The 20,000-nt window shown below is 47.1% G+C and overlaps 1 protein-coding gene across 3 annotated transcripts in view; it reads left to right on the top strand.

Moving 5' to 3' along the window:
* Positions 1–20,000, top strand: part of MED24 (mediator complex subunit 24) — a 154,611-nt gene that overhangs the window by 66,310 nt on the left and 68,301 nt on the right. For all 3 annotated transcript variants that reach the window (XM_088474637.1, XM_088474636.1, XM_088474635.1), the window contains 5 exons: positions 1,732–1,818; positions 1,901–2,006; positions 2,552–2,694; positions 2,780–2,817; positions 3,124–3,206. In XM_088474637.1, coding sequence (XP_088330763.1) covers positions 1,732–1,818; positions 1,901–2,006; positions 2,552–2,694; positions 2,780–2,817; positions 3,124–3,206 — 457 coding nt within the window. The remainder of the gene's footprint in view (positions 1–1,731; positions 1,819–1,900; positions 2,007–2,551; positions 2,695–2,779; positions 2,818–3,123; positions 3,207–20,000) is intronic.

The raw sequence follows: 20,000 nt of genomic DNA, 5'->3' as shown, positions 1-20,000 counted from the left end.
GACATGCATGCACATGGTGGGCCAGCTACTCAGCAGCCCCTTTGCCCGTTGGTGCCGCTCGATCTCACTTCAGCCTATTCTGGTGCGGGTCTTCCGCCCCGGACTGGGTATCAGCTCCTTTCACTAGGGCGACAGTGCTCTTATGGGCAGCGCAACACGGGACTTCAGCAGCACAGGGCTATCGTGCAGCTATCTGGTCCCCTGTCCGCACGTTTGTTAATTTTTACGTTTCAGGTTTTTTTGCCTCCGGCGGCGCCCACTTTGATCATACAGTTCTCCGGCCAGGCAGCCTGAGCGTTCCTGGGGGCGGCTTTTGAACGTCCCATGGTCCAGTGTTCCCCAGCCTTGCTGCAAGAGAAAATAGGATTTTTGGTCAACTTACCGTAGAATCCTTTTCTCTTAAGCAGGCTGGGGAACACTGCGAGCCCTCCCTCACGCTCAGGCGTGAGGGAGGGTGCAAGGTGTTTGGTTCTGAGGGTGCAAGGTGTTTGGTTCTTGACCAGATTTTTCCCTACTGATTTGTTTGGTTGTTCTGAACAGTTTCCCGGGGTTCCTGCTACTCCTCTCCGGACTCTCTTAAAGAAGTACTGAGCTTACACTGTCTGTGTCGGCAGAGCTACTCCCCCCATGCCTCAGCGGGTGTGGCACAATCAGACTTACCGGTAGTCCTCACTGACGTCAGTAAAGCAGCAGCAAATTCTCAGAGGATTAAAACCCTGTAACTGTCACATACACTCTCGCTTTGTGCCATCTGACACACCTGGGAGGAAAATGTAAATTAGAACCCAGCAGAAGTAATAAATGCAACAGACAAATATACTTAGCTGTCCTGAAAGGCCAACTGCTGTAGAGGAGAGGAGCTGAGAAGAAAACTGCAACAGCCGATTATCCCATCCAGCAGGGTCCAAAGAACTCCGGAGCTCAGCAGCCATCTTTCTGAACAGTTTGCAGCAGTAGCCAGGACACCAGTACATAGCTCCCGCAGCCGCCCACACTCATGCTGTGCGCTGCTACAAGCAGCACAGAGAGAGATCCTAAGCTAGAAAATAAAAAAGTTTACAAATAAAACCCAAAACTTGGCTACCTACAAGGGCTGCACTGTAGCCCATCCAAAACGTGCCCTACTCCTCAGGCACTTAAAGACAACTGGACTTAAGGGATTGCAGGGGGGTGGAGCTAGGATTTAAAGCTACAGTGTCATTAAGAGCTCGCTCCAGCCCCAACCGACAGTCCCATGGTCCAGTGTTCCCCAGCCTGCTTAAGAGAAAAGGATTCAATGGTAAGTTTACCAAAAAGCCTATTTTCATACAGATATTAGAGGGAGCTTTTTATTCTTTCATACTGATATTAGTGGGAGCTTTTTCTTGGGTAAGGGCTGACACTTAGTATCACCCATACACCTTTACAGCAGTCTACTAGAATCCACTAAATTCTAGAATAATTTCTTGACTTTTAACGTCGAAACAAACATCAATTTGATATTTTCTATTTTTAAAGGTAAAAAAAAGTAATGTTTCAATATATTTATTTTTTTGTGATATCACTCAATAGGGCCGGTACATGCAGAATACGTGCTGTAACCCATACCAACTAATGAGATATCTGCTTTCATTACTCTGACTACAGCAAACTTTTGAACAATGATATTTAATTGAGTATTACATAAGCCCCCTTTTCAGTTTAGGTAAACCAATCAGGAATAACTTTAGTATTTGTATGTCTCTTCTCCAGCTGTGACTGTGTAGGTTTGTTACTACAGGAATGTAACAAGCTGGGTTTGCTGTCTGATCTTCACTTGGAGAATCTTGTAGCTAAAAGGTAACACATCTTCTATTCCCAGCATTTCTCATGCCTAAGATCCTTTCCAAATCACTATCCTATATCACCTGTTATTATCTAGGTCTGCAGACCGAGAACATGCTCCACGCTCATCTGAAAGCTCGGCCATCCAACCCAATCCAGGGCTAATACTCCGTGCAGAGCCCACTGTGACCAACATCCTGAAGGTGAGAGACCTGTTAGGGCCGTGACTGAACAGAAAGTAGTTTATAGTGTATCACTGTAACATGACTGTGGTGTCATCCTCATTCCATCTTTGCGTGTGCTACTACTATACCAAAGTGAAGGAAACCATTGCGTGAGCTCAACCAAAACTCAGCCTATCCATTCAGTAGGAAGATCACTGTAATATCAGTACTCATAGTGAAGTGATGATCTACTTCTTCTTAAATGTGTTCAGACCCCAGAATGGCTTTCTCCACTGTCTAATGATGAGTGCCCCTAAAGGTAAAATATTTCTCTGTATTTTTTGTGGATTGGATGTTGCTATTCTTTATTTGGAAGTGAAAATGGCTTTCATAGGCTCACAGTGAAGCGTTGCCCCTTTAGCCATGATGTAATAAATGCCTTTTTTTTCCTCAAAGTCCTATATTTTCTGCAAAACATCATTATGAATGAAGAAGGAAGTTAAGAAAATGTATTTTTATTTTTTTCTATAATCTGTTTACTCATAGGTGATCCCTCTTGTTCAGAGTTAGTTTTTGTTTTACAGACTATGGATGCAGATCATTCAAAGTCTCCGGAGGGTCTTCTGGGAGTCTTGGGGCATATGTTGACTGGGAAGAGTCTGGATCTACTATTGGCCGCAGCAGCTGCTACTGGGAAACTGAAATCTTTTGCCCGCAAATTTATCCAGTAAGTTATTTGTAGTGTGAGACTTGTCGTTGTGAATCTGAGTTCCTGCAGTTGCCTGCATTTTACATGTGCTTTATTCCTCCAGGTTGAATGAATTTACCCGGCATATCGGAGCTGAAAGCTGTAAGTTGGACATCTTTCTGTGTTTCATTGCTGTCAATGGACTAATCCATTATAGTGTCTGTAGTACTTGTTTTATCAAAGGTAACAAGCATCAAATACACTTTTCTCATGTTGTTCATTACTTTGCTTATCCTGCAAATTTTTAATCACATAATTACTAGTTGACCACATATAGACTCATTAGTTCATACTTAAACATGTTTTCTGAATCATAGCAATAGGTGATGATTGCTGTTGATTTAGCCGAGTACTGTATGTCTATTCAGCTTAAATAAATTACCTCCTTGTTTATTCCTTTCTGTACAGCAAAAGCTGCATCAACCCGGGCTCTTCTTTTTGATATCTCTTTCCTGATGCTCTGTCATGTGGCACAGACCTATGGCTCAGAGGTATTTCATCATTAAGTCTTTCTAAATGTGTGGTCTGCTTTTATTTATGCATATATGTATGTATGTATGTATGTATGTATGTGTGTGTGTGTATGTGTGTATATATATATATATATATATATATATATATGACTGTATATATGTGTGTATGTATATATGTGTGTGTGTGTGTGTGTATATATATATATATATATATATATATATATAGACTGTTTATATATATATATATATATATATATATATATATATATATATACTGTATATATAGTGGACAAAGGTGGCGGCACTCGGAATAAGCAGTCACAATAAGCTCGGTTCAAAGACCTCTAATTTACTTTGTTTCAGTCCACTCGGACTTTCGGCAGGAAGAATATAGATTCAATCAATGCACTTTCCTAAATACATGTACATACATACCACGAGTGCTCCCCTCGCCGTCCTCCGGAGGCTGGGTCTGATGTCATCACTACACACCACACAGCAAGCACTATGTCTGGCAACAGGCTCACCATGGTAACACTATAAACAAAAGAGTGCAAAACCATCACCAATATAGTAACAGAAAAATAAAGGATAAATATCATACAACTAAATGTACTACTCGAGCTAGAAATAAATCTGCAATAATGAAGCCTAAACTGCAGGCAATAGAATGTTATGCAACTAATCAACTACATTAATTAAAACATGTGAGTGATAGTTTTGTTCAACCCATACGGTTGCACTGTATTAAGAGGAAAAATCCAGCGAGTTTCTGCTTGTAACAAAGGTTTGGCCCTATCAACACCTCCTCAAATTCTCAGGGACATGGTCGATCATTTTGTAACGTAATGTAGACAAATTGTGTATACAATCCTTAAAGTGGCAGGCCACTGGTTGGTCATTATCCATTATCCTTGCCTGACAAAGCTTGCCGGATCGCAGCTCTATGAAGTGCCATGCGCTCATGGAATTGTCTGGTAGTTTTGCCTACATACAGATGTCCGACACTACGAACTGGCTAGTTCATGTCAAGATGTGCTTGATCTTAAACCTGTGTCCTGTGACTACAAAACTATCACCTGTTTCAAGGAAGCCACAGGTTGTGCAACCAAATCACTTATAGTTCCCAGGTTTTTTGGTCATAAAATGAGATGTATTACTGCTACTAAAGCCATAAATATCAGTGTGGACCAGCCAATCACAGACATTCTTACCTCACTTATAACAATGGAGTATCAAAGAATTCTTCAAGGTGGGTAAATTACAATCGGTTTTAATCAAGGGCCAAAAGCATTTGGCTGTGCTAATCATGGTGTTACTATTGGCACTAAAGCCATTAACCCACACTGTTATATCAGGATTGGCAACTTTTTCATGTGTAGTACTTATCGCCCTTTTGGGAGCAGCCAAAGCTTTACTCTTTACCTCTCTAATTTAATGGGATAACCTCTTGTGATGAAATTATCCATCATCTGGTCAAGTTGTCTCTCTTCATCCACAGCATCATTACAAATGCGGTGTACCCTTAAAAACTGTGAATAGGGCAAACCTATGATGAGGTTTCTGGTATGGTGGCTTGAAGCTAGCAGTAAGTTGTTGCGATCCATGGGTTTTCTGTAAATGGAAGTAACAATTTTGCCATTAATAATCGGTACTAGTACATCACGAAAATGTATTTTATCAGCACTGATATCATACGTAAATTTGATATTAACCATTTCCATCATTGCAATAAAGCTTTCCTTAGTACCTCGCCATATCAAGAATACATCATCTTTATAGTGCCTATATACTTTAATGCATTCAGAGTATGTGGTATTACACAGGAATAAATCATTTTCAACACTATACATGAAAGTGCTGATAAAATACATTTTTCTTGATGTACTAGTGGACTGAAATGTTGAAGTAAATTAGAGGTCTTTGAACCCAGCTTAATGTGAGTGCTTATTGCGAGTAGCGCCGCCTTTGTCTGCTATTTTTATTATCTGCGGGAGGCACCTAACCATTACAGCATACTGAGGAGGAGTGCTTAGCCTGTGGGGATTTACAGTGCCTTGCAAAAGTATTCAGCCCCCTTTGCATTTTTCATGTTTTGTTGCTTCACAACCTGGAATTAAAATGGATTGTTTGAAGGTGTGCATAATTTAATGCACAGGACATGCCTACAACTGTGAAGTTGTGGTGTTTCTCCTTCATCCACTAGGGGACACTGGAGCTTCATGACAGTGGGGTATAGACGGTGGGTTGAGTTGAGCCTAGCACTTTAAAAATCTACAAGTGTGACTGGCTCCTCCCCCTCTATGCCCCATCAGCCCCAGTTTTTAAAATGTGCCCGAGTAGAGCCGGTGCACAGGGGCTGTCTCCAGCCCTTAAATTAATTTTAATATCGGAAAAAAGAAAGAAAGCAAGAGGACAGGCAGACTGTTGGCTGTGACAGTCTGCCTGCATCGTGGGAGCCGCCAGAGAGGGTACCACATGGCTACTGCAGCCTGTGTCCGGGCACCCTATGGAGGGGAGGCTGCTTTTTGGCAGTTAAGGAGTCATCAGACTCAGCGGGGCCCGCCACAGCTAACACCGGCTTGTGTCCGGGTCCCCGCTCTCCCCTCACTGCCCAGCGCTCTGGCCGCAGCAGCCCTGTAAGTATGCACAATCTTGAGTAGCATTATTATTGAAATTCTGCTTCTCCCTATACTCCTTCTGCATTACTGAGTTGTATGTGGTGTCTGTCTGTGAGTAAATGATTACTTCCAAAAAGCTGCTTTGCAAAAACTGTTTGCCTGCTCTAAGTGCAGGAAAAAATTTACCCATGCTCGCTCCGAAGGGTCTTCCCTGTGCGACACGTGTGAAGCAGAGAGTGCTTGCACGCAGTCTGTCACTCCCTCCTTCATAAATAGTTTGGCAGGGGTCATGGCAGATCTTTCTTCTAAATTAGCCGCTTCCTGTAGGGAACGGGAGGCCGCCAGAGATCTACCTAGCACATCTCACCCTTCTTTTTTAGCAACAGAACCAGCGTGGGCTCAGAATTTAGTCCGCTCGGTGAATAGCCTTGCTCAGGTTTTGAGTTCTGCGTCTAAAGCTCCTGAAGCTACGGTAAGTCGCTCATCTAAGAAGAGGGCTCTTCCGGCGGTTCTACAGTCGGATGAGGATTCGGCAGCGGATCACTCGTCTCAGGAGGAAGGGGAGATGCTGGACGAATCGGACGTAGAGACTTACTCACAAGAACCTGAGGCAATGCAAGGTATTGATGCACTCATCCTAGCGGTGAGGGAAGTTCTTAAGATTTCTGGCCCGGAAGCTCCAGAATCGTTAGAAGACTCCTTATTTGCCAGGTCACAGAAGATTGCTGTCACATTCCCTGTTTCTCTCCAGTTGGACGAACAGATGACGGCAGCCTGGCAGAATCCGGACCGTAAATTCCAGATTCCTAAGCGTTTTTTTCTCTCTTTACCCGTTTCCTGCGGAAAATAGAAAGAGGTGGGACACCCCGCCACCTGTGGATTCTTCGGTTTCTCAGTTGTCAAAGAAGACCACGTTGCCTGTTCCAGGAGCTACTACATTGAAGGAAACCTCACAGCGGAGATTAGAAACCACTTTGAAATCCATTTATACGGCTGCAGGTGCACTTCTCCGGCCAGCTGTGGAAAAATGGGCGGAACAATTGACTGAGGGTCTTAAATCCAACACTCCGCGGGCAGATCTGATTACCTTGGCAGAACATATTCAGGAATCTGCAGTATACTTAGGAGACGCCTAAAGAGATATCGGCCAGGTAGGCGCTAGGATTTCTGCTTCGGCGGTCTCTGCTCGCCGGGCACTTTGGCTTCGTGCCTGGCAAGCGGATGCTGAGTCAAAAAGAGCAGTGGAAGCTCTTCCTTTCACAGGCGATATTTTATTTGGTCCAGAGCTGGACAAGTGGATCTCGCTGGCCACTGGAGGTAAGAGTACTTTTCTACCTTCATCAGCACCTCCTCCACGTCGCTCGTTTAGGGGACCTTCCTTTCGTTCCTTTCGAGCATCTGCAAGATTTCAGGGACGATCGCGAGGTTCGTCTTCAGCGGGGCGAGGAGGCCGTGCTAGAGGACGTCAAGCGACTAATGCCCGCCGTCCAGATCCCAAGCCTGTGGCATGACGGGCTCCCATCCCATCTCGGAAATCCGAAGCTGGGGGCTCGTCTCCAGCGTTTCTCGGAGGTTTGGAGACAGACTTCTCCAGACACTTGGGTTCGGAATCTGGTATCTCAAGGATACAAGATCGAGTTCGCTTTCACTCCTCCTATGCGTTATTTTACAACAGGTTTGCCCGTCGATCCCTTGAAGCAACTAATTTTGCGTCAAGCGATCGAGAAACTTTTGCTGGCCGAGGTTCTTGTTGCGGTTCCCACTGCACAAAGACAACAAGGGTTTTACTCAAACCTTTTTGTGGTTCCGAAACCGGATGGGTCAGTCAGACACATTCTGAATCTGAATTCCTTGAACCAGTATCTTTCATTTCACAGGTTCAAGATGGAGTCTCTCCATTCTGTCATTGCGGGACTAGAGGCAGGAGAGTTTCTGGTGTCGATAGATATCAAGGACGCCTATCTGCATGTCCCAATTTGGGTTCCTCACCAGGCTTTCCTCAGATTTGCCATCAAGGAAGCTCATTACCAGTTTCAGGCCCTGCCGTTCGGTCTCTCGTCAGCTCCCAGGATATTCACCAAAGTGATGGCCGTCATGGTGTCTCACTTGCGCTCTCAGGGCGTGACGATAGTTCCGTACCTAGACGATTTACTCATCAAGGCTCCGACGGCAGAAGTCCTTTTACACCAAGTGTCCCTTACACATCAGATTTTCATTCAACACGGATTGATTGTGAACTTCCAGAAGTCTCAGTTGATGCCGTCCCAGAGACTTCACTTCCTAGGAATGATTCTAGACACTGTTCTGCTTCGTATATTCTTGCCAAGGGACAAGGCCATAGCCATACAGGAGCTGGTTCGTTTGGTGCTCAGACCCAGGAAAGTGTCTGTGCATCTTTGCATCCGTCTCCTGGGGAAAATGGTGGCTTCCTTCGAGGCTATCCAATTCAGCAGATTTTACTCCAGAATTTTTCAACTGGATCTTCTGTCTCAATGGTCCGGGTCCCACCTACAGATGCATCGGCTGGTGCGTCTGTCTCCCCGGACCCGCATATCCTTGCTCTGGTGGCTTCGGACGGAGCGGAGCATCTGTTAGCGGGTCGGCGCTTCGTAATTTGGAATTGGGCCTTGGTCACCACAGACGCTAGCCTCCGCGGATGGGGAGCTGTGGTTCTGGACAATCACTTCCAGGGACTTTGGTCGCACCAGGAATCCCTCTTACCAATTAATGTTCTCGAACTGCGGGCAGTCTACAGAGCTTTGATACAGGCTGCTCCTCTGTTACGAGGACTTCCGGTTCGGATACAATCCGACAACGCCACGGCAGTGGCATACATAAATCGCCAAGGAGGAACCCGCAGTCGTCTGGCGATGAGAGAAGCCAGTCACATCCTTCTGTGGGCAGAAAAACACGTAGAGGTAATTTCCGCAGTATTTATTCCGGGAGTCGACAACTGGGAAGCGGACTACCTCAGTCGTCAGGATCTTCATCCCGGGGAGTGGTCCCTTCATCCCGAGGTCTTTCATCAACTTGTTTGCAGATGGGGGAAATCACAGAACGACCTGATGGCATCACGGATAAATCATCAACCACCCCTTTACTGCTCCAGGACCGTGGATCCGGCAGCGGTGGGAGCAGATGCTTCACTGATCCCTTGGCCGTACAGCCTTGTGTACCTGTTCCCACCGTTTCCGCTTCTCCCTCGGATTCTCAAGCGGATCAAACGAGAGTCGTCCACAGTCATCCTAGTGGCTCCGGATTGGCCTAGTCGGGTTTGGTACCTATTATTCCTTCTGGCAGACGAACCTTGGCCTCTTCCGCTACAATCAGACCTTCTATAACAGGGTCCATGTGTGTACCCGGATTTACGGCGGCTTCGTTTAACGGCGTTGCTATTGAGACCGCCATCCTAAGAAGCCATGGTGTTCCTAGGTCAGTCATTCCTACCATGCTTAGGGCTAGAACACCGGTAACATCAGCGCATTATCATCGCATTTGGAGGGCTTATATCTCCTGGTGTGAAGGTCGTGGATCTTCCACTTCCTCTTTTCATTTACCGCGTCGTCTTCTTTTTCTTCAAAAAGGTCTTGATGCGGGCCTACGCTTGGGATCGCTTAAAGTGCAGATTTCTGCTCTTTCTATTTTTTTCAAGCGTCGCCTAGCTCTGATTCCGAAGGTTCAGACCTTTTTTCGAGGGGTATTTAGATTTCAGCCCCCCTTTGTGCCACCCACGGCTCCCTGGGACCTGAATCTTGTTTTATCTTTTCTTCAGTCATCCACCTTTGAGCCTTTGCAGGATGTGGAATTGAAGTATTTGACTTGGAAGATGATCCTTTTATTGGCCCTGGCTTCGGCCAGACGAGTGTCTGAACTTGGAGCCTTGTCCTGCCGTTCCCCTTGATTTTTCACGAAGATCGGGCGGAACTTCGTACCCACCCTTCCTTTTTGCCCAAGGTGGTCTCGGAGTTTCATCTGAATCAGCCAATTGTAGTGCCAGCGTTGTCGGACTCTTCCGGGGATTCTCACTCCTTGGATGTGGTTCGGGCACTTCGCATTTATGTGCCCCTTACTGAGGGACTACGTAAATCAAAGGCTCTGTTCGTCCTTTATGATGCCAATCGGCGTGGCTGGCCTGCGTCTAAGCAGACTTTGGCCAGGTGGATTCGTCTGACTATTCGTCAGGCATATGTTGCTTCTGCTTGACCACCGCCGGTATCCATTTCTGCGCATTCTACGCGCTCTGTGGGTACTTCTTGGGCGGCACGTAGAGGTGTCTCAGCTTCACATCTTTGTAGAGCAGCTACGTGGTCTTCGGTTCATACTTTTGTACGTTTCTACAGATTTGACACATTTGCGGCTTCTGCTTCAAATTTTGGTTTGTGTCTTGCAGGGCGTTCAGCACTCTCCCCCCCCCAGGAGGGTAGCTTTGGGACGTCCCCACTGTCATGAAGCTCCAGTGTCCCCTAGTGGATGAAGGAGAAAACAGGGTTTTGGTACTTACTTTACTTAAATCCATTTCTCCGATTCCACAGGGGACACTGGACGCCCACCCAGTGCTGTTATCGGTTACTTGTTCTGCTTCAGTTCTGTTGCAGTTTGGTCTGTTCTCGTTGTGTGACTGTTTATCCCTGCAGCCTGCTGTGTTCTTGCAGTGTGTCAGTAGTTTGGATTGTTTCTTTTCCTGTTCTCCTTCTCTGTTCTTCAATCTGTTCTCCGTCTCCTCTCGGACTCAGTTCTTTAAAACTGGGGCTGATGGGGCATAGAGGGGGAGGAGCCAGTCACACTTGTAGATTTTTAAAGTGCCAGGCTCAACTCAACCCACCGTCTATACCCCACTGTCATGAAGCTCCAGTGTCCCCTGTAGAATCGGAGAAATGGATTTAACGGTAAGTACCAAAATGCTGTTTTTTTATATTGTGAATCAAACAACATTTAGGACAACATAACAGAAAACTTCAGCGTGCATAACTATTCACACCCCTAAAGTCAGTACTTTGTTGAGCCACGTTTTTGCAGCAATTACAGCTGCAAGTCGCTTTGGATAAGTCTCTGTGAGCTTGCCACATCTTGCCCCTGGGATTTTTTGCCATTCCTCAAGGCAAAACTGCTTCAGCTCCTTCATGTTGGATGGTTTCTGCTTGTGAACAGCAATCTTCAAGTTTGACCACAGATTCTCAATTGGATTGAGATCTGGGCTTTGACTAGGCCATTCCAACACATTTAAATGTTTCCCCTTAAACCACTCGAGTGTTGCTTTAGCAGTATGCTTCGTGTCATTGTCCTACTGGAAGGTGAACCTCCGTCCCAGTCTCAAATCACAGGCAGACTGAAACAGGTTTTGCACAAGAATATCACTGTATTTAGCACCATCCATCTTTCCCTAAACTCAAATCAGTTTCCCAGTCCCTGCTGCTGAAAAACATCCCCACAGCATGATGCTGCAACCACCATGTTTCATTGTGGGGATGGTGTTCTTGGCATGATGGGATGTGTTGGGTTTGCTCCAGACATAGCATTTTCCTTGGTGGACGAAAAGTTCAATTTTAGTCTCAATCGGACCAGAGCACCTTCCTCCATAGATTTGGGGAGTCGCCCACATGCTTTTTGACAAACTCAAATCATGTCTTCTTATTTTTATCACTAAGTAATGGCTTTTTTCTGGCCACCCTACCATAAAGCCCAGCTCTATGGAGTGTACGGCTTATTGTGGTCACATGCACAGATACACCAGTCTCTGCTGTGGAACTCTGCAGCTCCTTCAGGGTCTCTGTGCTGCCTCTCTGATTAATGCCCTCCTTGCCCGGTCTGTGAGTTTTGGTGGGCAGCCCCCTCTTGGCAGGTTTGTCGTAGTACCATGTTCTTTCCACTTGATGATAATGGATTTGATGGTACTCCGGGGCATCATCAAAGATTTGGATATTTTTTTATAACCCAACCCAGAATTGTACTTCTCAACAACTTTGTCCCTGACTTGTTTGGAGATTCCTTGGTCTTCATGGTGTGATACCTCTTGCTTAGTGGTGTTGCAGCCTCTGGGGCCTTTCAGAATAGGTGTTTATACTGACAGATCATGTGACACTTAGATTTCACACAGGTGGACTTCATTTCACTAATTGTGTCTTCTGAAGGTAATTGGTTGCACCAGAACTTTTGAGGGGCTTCATAGCAAAGGGGGTGATTACATAGGCACATGCCAATTTTCAGAATTTTATTTATAAAGATTCTTTTTTTATATATATTTTTCTCATCACTTCACCAGATTAGACTATTTTGTGCAGAGGTAAAAACCCAAGGGGGAGAATACTTTTGTGTGTGTGTGTGTGTGTGTGTGTGTGTGTGTGTGTGTGTGTGTCTCTGAAGAGTAGTTTTTCTTCAAATCCACAAGAGAGAGCTGTTGGTCAATAGTTACTATTCTTTCCACTCGGGTAAATTGTCACAAGTTATTTGTGTGCCAGTGATTGTTTTTCAACCAGTGTAGTGAGCATACGGTGTATGAATATTCATATTTTGGGGTTTTGTGTGTTCATGAAAATGTTTTCTTTCATCCATGGGGGGACACTGGATATTCTGGTATACATACTGCAGTGACGTGAGCTATGAACAGTTTTAAAATTACCTCCCAGAGCTCAATCTCCAACCCCTTTATACCCCGAACAGCCTCCGTGACGCTTTTTTTTTTTTTTATCGCCTTTGCAGCAATAGCCTGAACCCTGCTACAATGGCTATTATTTAGACTTTATTTTCTTTGTTTCTCCACTCAGACCACCACCCACACATCTCTGGCAGCTGCATTATATTATGTATATATGTTGAATTGAGATAGGAGGAGGTATATTACATTCACTGCTGGTGCTGGTATTGGCTAGGATTCTATGCCTCCAGCGCACTGGGATACTTTAATATTAGTACCCCACTCTTAGTGGGGTCTTTAATTTGCAGACACATTACTCCATGTAAAGAGCAGTACATTTGGAAGATTCCTGTCCAGGCTGCCTCATATTAGACAGCAGACGATGTTGGGCGGGCAACCATCTAACTTTTGGGCACTGAGGGAAGGTGCTATACCTATAAAACACCTCATGTCTGGTAGGGCCTACCTCACAGAGGCAAGCCTGCTTGAAGTTATACACAGCAGTAGCTGGCAGCTTATGCATTGCAGCTTGTTATGAAGTTTGTGTCTATTTTGCAGTCCACAACCAGTTTGCTATATGAATGGGACAGGTGTTTTTAAGATTGCAGGTGGGTGTTAGGGTGCCTATCCGCTAGAAGACAGGTAAAAGACTGCACAATTACGACATTGTAATCGTGCAGTCGTTTGTCAGTCTGCACTGAACGAGCAGTCGTTCAGTGTAGGCACAATCAATCATCTGCAAACATGCTAAACCAGCATGCTTGCACGATGATTGATGTCTAAAAGACCAATTTTTTTAAACAATCTGCAAACAATTTTCAAACTATTATCTAATGATACAGATATCGTTCTCTTTTAATCGTTTAGTGGCTAGGCACCTTTAGAGGTGTATTTTGAAGTTTTTTTAAGTGTCTTTAAATGACACAAATATTCACTCATAGGCATTTTTGCACCCCTTATTTAAAAAGAAAATGTATTTTGCAAAAAAAACACTTGCTTTCTATCAGTATTTGTTTTATAAATATGCACAAAACAGCAATTTGGCACAAGTTAAGAAGCCCAAATACTTTTGTTAGGGCCAATAATACACTTCTATGTTATCCTATATCACTTTGAATGTTTTCGGGGTACAGGCAGATTTCCCCATTTTCACCTATACTTATCGCGGGTAAAACCAGGAAGAATATTTGCGTGAATTCCGCATCACGACTTTTGAAATTGGATTGCACGACAGATGGGTCCGTGCATAGACGTGATGACCGGTTTGACCCATACTGAATGTAAAATTCCTAACTGTCTAATTGTGGGTAGAGCATTTCAAGGTGAAGTATTTAAGGTTAACAGCATAGGTTGTGTTCAGAGTGTCTATGGACATCAAGGATGTTTAATTGCATGTTCCAGTCTGGAGGGATCCATTGTCAACTCAGATTTGCCGTTATGTTCCATCACTTTCAGTTTCAAGCTCTGTCTTTCGGCCTGGTTACAGTGCAAACAGCAATCACAAATATCATCTAGCGGTGATAGGCAGTCTGCTGATCAAGGTGGGCTCTCCCCAGCCTTTCTGCAGCCTCATGTTCAGAAGATGGCCCAGGCCTTTGAGTTTCATGGTTGGATCACCAAAGAAATTCAACATCACTCCTTCTGAGTGGATAACTGGTTTGGTATAACACCACTTATTTTCTTCTTCAGGGTCCATAGGGCTCCACAGGGAGACCTTGGGGTGTAAGTGGTGGATGATGACACAGGGCACCACGCAGTTAAAGCTTTAGCTGCCAGGATGCATCGGTCCATCCCCCTATACCCCGCCCTTGAGCCAGAGGCACCTCAGTTTCGTCGGTGCCCGGCCGGAGTCTGGTCACCATTAGGCAGCCCAAATAGCTTTTTTTTTTAATGATTTATTTATTATATATTTTCCTGTGAGCCCGCAGCAGCAGACTGTCCACAGGACGTCTGCGCTGCCGCTCCGTCACCTCTCCGGGCGCCACAATTCCAGTTTCGGCTGGGGATTTCGACGGGCATCCCGAGGTATTCGCTAGCCAGCCCTGTGGACAGACCCAGAGTGCGACCCGGATACAAGGGGACAGGTAAGGTGGGTCCATGGCTAGCAGTGACCCGCGCATTGGCAGTCATACCTCCTGTCTCAGGGGACAGACCGGAGGTGCTGAGTGTGAACACAGGCTCATTCCATCGTAATCCACTAGACCACCAGGGTGCATATGGAGCGGGAATCGAGCGTCACGTTGGGTAAACAATTAGCATCTCCTCCTCCGACCACGCCCCTCTGTGGTCTCTGGCGGCCAATTTCTCCAGGCAGCAATGACAGAAGTGTCACGCATTCTGACATGGGCCGAGGGTCACCCCCCGGCCATCTCTGTAGTGTTGATTTCGAGAGTTCTCAATTGGGAAGCAGACTTCCTCAGCCGTCACGACGTGCATCGCGGGGAATGGTTGCTTCACCAAGAGATGTTTCAACTCCTAGTGAACAGATGGGGTCTCCCAGAGGTGGACCTCATGTCCTCCCGAGACAATCACAAACTGTCAGTGTACGGGTCCAGAACAAGAGATGCCGAGGCAACCTTTGTAGACGCAGTGAAGTGGACCTTCCAGTTTGCGTACCTATTCCCTCCAGTCTCCCTTCTTCCTAGAGTTCTTCGGAAGTTCAAACAAGATGGAGGCACTGTGCTGCTGGTGGCTCCAGCTTGGCCCAGACATCATTGGTTCTCAGATCTTCGGAGTCTCTCCATCGACACTCTGTTCCTGTTGCCTCAACGACCGGACTTGTTGTCTCAAGGTCCTTGGCTTTATCCGGACCTGGGTCGTCTGTCTTTGATGGCGTGGCTATTGAGACATCCCTCCTGAGGTCCAAAGGTTTCTCTAACGCTGTAGTTAAAACTATGCTCGGAGCGCGTAAGCCAGCCTCTGCTCGGATCTACCACAAAGTGTGGCATACATATTTCCATTGGTGTCGTACCAGAAGCTACGATTGCCAGTTTAGGATTTCCAGAGTCCTGGCCTTCCTTCAAGCTGGATTGGACCTAGGACTCAGCCTGAAAGTGCATGTCTCTGCTCTGTCCATTTGGTTCCAGCGTAGGCTTGCTCCACTACCGAATATCCACACCTTCCTCCAAGGTGTCCTCCGGATTTAACTTCCCTTTGTCCCTCCAGTGGCTCCTTGGGATTTGTCAGTAGTTCTTCGTGCCGTCCAGGGTCCTATATTTGAACCCCTGGATTCTGAGGAACTCGCGTGGTTAACAGTGAAGACTTTTTCTTCTGGCTATAGTGTCAGCCAGAAGAGTGTCAGATCTAGGGGCACTCTCCTGGCGCTCCCCATTTCTAAGTTTCCTCCAGATTAGGGCAGTACTTCAGACTCTCCCTGGGTTCCTTCCAAAAGTTGTTACTAGTTTCCACATTAATGAGGAAATTGTAGTCCCGACCTTTCAATCACCAGACCTCTTGGCAGGTGAGGCCTCCTTGGATGTGGTCCGTGCCCTCAGGATATATATGGACCGTACCTGTTCCTTTCGGAAATCGGACTCCTTATTTGTGCTCTATGGATATCACAAGAAGGGATGGCCAGCCAACAAGCAAACATTGGCTAGATGGCTTCGCATGACTATCACAGGCTTACACGCAGGCAGGCCTTCCTGTGCCGGCTACTGTTACTGCTCATTCTACTCGCTCTGTGGGTCCCTCGTGGGCAGCTCGCCATGGCGCCTCAGCTAAGCAGCTTTGTAAGGCGACCACGTGGTCCTCTGTCCATACCTTTCTGAGGTTCTATGCCTTTGATACATTTGCCTCTCAGGATGCTTCATTTGGGCGCCGGGTCCTCACCCTTAAATAACTGCTTCGGGACATCCCCAAGGTCTCCCTATGGACCCTGAAGAAGAAAATGAGTGTTATTGTAAAACTTACCTTTGTTAACTCTTTCTGACGCACCTGACTTTATATGGGCTCTGTTTCTGGTCACCGGTTTCCTGTCTCCTTCTCCGTGAGAGTGTGATTCTTGTGTGTACCAGTCTTCTCTTCTCCTCCTCCTCCGGCTTGTCACGAACTGAGGTGCCTCTGACTCGGGGGCGGGGTATAGGGGGATTGACTGGTGCATCCTGGGAGCTAATGCTTTAATTGCGTGGTGCCCGGTGTCCTCATCCACCACCTACACCCCAAGGTCTCCCTGCGGACCCTAATGACTTCGAAGACAGAGGGTTAAAAAAGGTACGTTTCTACTTCAGGGTCCATAGGGGGTCCACAGGGTTGACCTTGGGGATATAGCTGGATCTGGATCCACGGGCACCATGCAGTTAAAGCTTTGCTGCTCCCAGGATGCACTTGGGTCCGTCCGTCCTCTATACCCCGAGCCACAGCACCTCAGTTTTAGTTGGTGCCCTTTGCTATCTTCAGAGCTGCAGCATCAGACTGTCCATCTGGACGTCCACGCTGCTGCTCCCACAGCCCTGCTGGCGCTGCAACGCCAGTACTGATCTGGGGATCGCAGCGGGACCCCGGAGTCAGTACTAGCCTGGCTCCGGGACCTCCCACTGACTGCTGCCGGACGCACGGGGCCAGGTAAGCGCGTGCAGCTCTTTGCGCTGTGCGTGGGGGAATCTAATGCAGTCTTCAGCCGCCGGTCTCTGGGGACAGACCGGCGGCGCTAGTAACGGCAGCGGGCTCCCCCTTCATGGCATACCCCGCGTGACCGCTGGACCACCAGGGAGTAATGGCTGGAAGGGAACCAGCGTCCCTGGGGTTAATCACTAGCCAGGGGAGGCAGCCTTCCCTGGTTTAGCGGCTCCTCCCCTCAGCCTAGCGCGCCTTCTCTCATGCGTGCTGGCGTCGCTGGGCTGTTCCTGCTTCGGCCACTCCTCCTCAGAGCTCTCCAGCTGCCATCTTCTTGTGGCTAATGCAGATCTCCCAGGCGGTACGTGTCCCTGCAAATGACAGTGTTCGCAGCGCTATAGCCCTCCCAGACACTGAATCTGGGAGGTTGATTATAACGAAAGGTGCAGTGAGTATAACTTCTCTGCATGGTATGTGACTTTTGCTAGTGCTGCTGTCTGTGCTTATTTCTACTTACTGTCAGCTAACAATATTAGAAATTAACCTTTATATACCTGTACCTTCTAAAATCCTTCCTATAAACCTCTAAGGATGACGCTAATTTGCGTTCGCAGTCACACTATAAATAAAGACTTAGACATAGAACCTGTGGTTCCAAAGCACAAGTGATATTCAGGTAAAAGTTCAGACAGTTACACGCAATTGATCAAGACACAATTTAGGCGCAAAAGTAAATCATACAGACCACAAGTACAGTATACGTACGCAGGCGCTTCTGGACCCCGAGATAGGCTTCAGCAAGAGACCCCTCGTCATTCAGCATTCAGCACGAAGACTCCAAATAGTGTCCGTGCACCCATACTTATACCTCTCCAGTATAAACAAGACAAAAGGTATGTCTGTTGCTGATGTCATTGGTTCTCAGAGGTGAAGCATCTGTTACAGTGCATCTAACAGGCTGGTTCAAACAGACTTTCCCTGCCTCTAACAGCTAGGGGTCTTCCTCCTCACGCCTTCGTCAGCATCCTAACAGTTGAATCTAAAATATACATTTTGGTTGCTTGTAGGTTCTGCGGTCCATAACTCAAGAATGCATGATGCGATTTCCTCACCGATAGCACCGGGAAACTGTGGAAAGAGTACGCATCAGAACAACTCCAAGAATGACGTGTTTATCTTGTATAATTCCTTAGTTAACAAATATCTTTATTTCTTAGCATTTAAACTAACTGAACGTTCTTGAATCATACACTTTAAAGCTTATTGAACCTTGTATATGAATATGAAATGTGTGGGTATTCGGGGTTTGGTATAAAGACATATTAATAAATAAATATATATATATATATATATATATATATAAATATATAAAGATGGGTGCATTTGATTCTAACATTTTAGCTGCGTGGTATGCTGGGCTGGTGGCTCCGGAGTGGCCCAGACGTCCTTGGTACTCCGATCTGAGGAGCCTCTCCATCGACGCTCCGTACCTTCTTCCTCAGCGTCAGGACCTATTGTCTCAGGGGCCCTGCCTTTACCCGGATCTGGGTCGGCTGTCTTTGACGGCGTGGCTCTTGAGACAGCCGTCTTGAGGTCTTGGGGCTTCTCGAGTTCAGTTATTGGTACCATGCTCAGGGCACGCAAGCCTGCTTCCGCACGGATTTACCACAGGGTGTGGCGCACTTACTTTCAGTGTGTGAGTCCAGAAGCTATGATCCTCAGGTGTTCCGAGTTTCTTCAATCAGGTTTGGACCTCGGCTTACGCCTTGCCTATCTGAAGGTTCATGTGCCCGCTTTGTCCGAGTGGTTCCAACGACGGATTGCTACACTGCCAGATGTTCACACCTTTTCCCAAGGTGTTCTCCGAATCCAGCCTCCCTTCGTGCCACCTGTGGCTCCTTGGAACTTGGCGGTGGTGCTACGGGTCCTGCAGGGTCCTCCTGTTGAGCCTCTTGAGTCAGTGGAACTCAAGTGGTTGACGTTTAAGACCGTTTTTCTCCTGGCAATTGCTTCTGCCAGGAGGGTGTCAGAATTGAGGGCGCTTTCCTATCCCCTCCTTTTCAGTTTTTTCACCAGGACAGAGCGGTACTCCGTACTCGTCCTGAGTTTTTGCCTAAAGTGGTTTCGATGTTCCACATCAATCAGGAACTTGTTGTGCCAGCTTTTCAGTCACCTGATCTTTCAGCTGGTGAAACTTCCTTAGATGTAGTCCGGGCGCTTAGAATCTATGTGGACCGGACTGCTTCTGTTAGGAAGTCTGATTCATTGTTTCTCCTCTTTGGTTTTCACAAGAGGGGTTGGCCTGCCAACAAACAAACGTTAGCCCGTTGGCTTTGTTCTGTTATTTCTACTTCAGGGTCCATAGGGTATCCACAGGATACCTTGGGGGTATAGGTGTGACGTCAGTCGCAGGGCACCAAAGAGTTAAGCTTTCAGCCTCCCAGGATGCACTAGGTCCCCCTCCTATACCCCGCCCCCAGGCCAAGGCACCTCAGTTTAGTTTGGTGCCCGGCCGGAGTCGGGTGCACCTGTTGGAGTGGGGGCTAGAAGAGCCCCTGAAGCTTTTTCTTCATGCAGCTGTGGCTGCACATCTGGATGAACAGCATGGACAGTCAGTCCTGACGTCCATGCTGTCTTCCCTACACCCCGCCGGTACCAGAACGCCGGTACTGATCCGGGGATGCTGGTGGGCGTCTGGGGTCACAGCTAGCGGTGACCCCAGATGCTTCGGACCATGGCCGGATTCAAGGGGGACAGAGGTAAGCAGCGGGGTCCCGCGGTGGGTCCCCGCTGATCACATGGTCCTAAGTCCCCAGGCAGGGGGCTCCCTGGGGACTGGCTGCAGCGTGGAGCCAGGCGACCAACCTGCGCTTCCACTACCCCCTGGGACAGCGGACCGCAGCAGAGCGGTAGCGCTGCGGCGTCCCAGGGGTTAAATGCATGCCAGGGGAGCGCGCCTTCCCTGTCTCACAGCCGGCGCCTCCCCCGCTGCACACAGCCCTCTCT

The sequence above is a fragment of the Taudactylus pleione genome, unplaced genomic scaffold (assembly GCF_031769625.1).
Source record: "Taudactylus pleione unplaced genomic scaffold, aTauple2 ptg000155l, whole genome shotgun sequence".
In the NCBI taxonomy this organism is placed as follows: domain Eukaryota; kingdom Metazoa; phylum Chordata; class Amphibia; order Anura; family Myobatrachidae; genus Taudactylus; species Taudactylus pleione.
The sequence above is the reverse complement of the archived record's forward strand: the minus strand, read 5'-3'. Positions and strand labels throughout refer to the sequence as shown.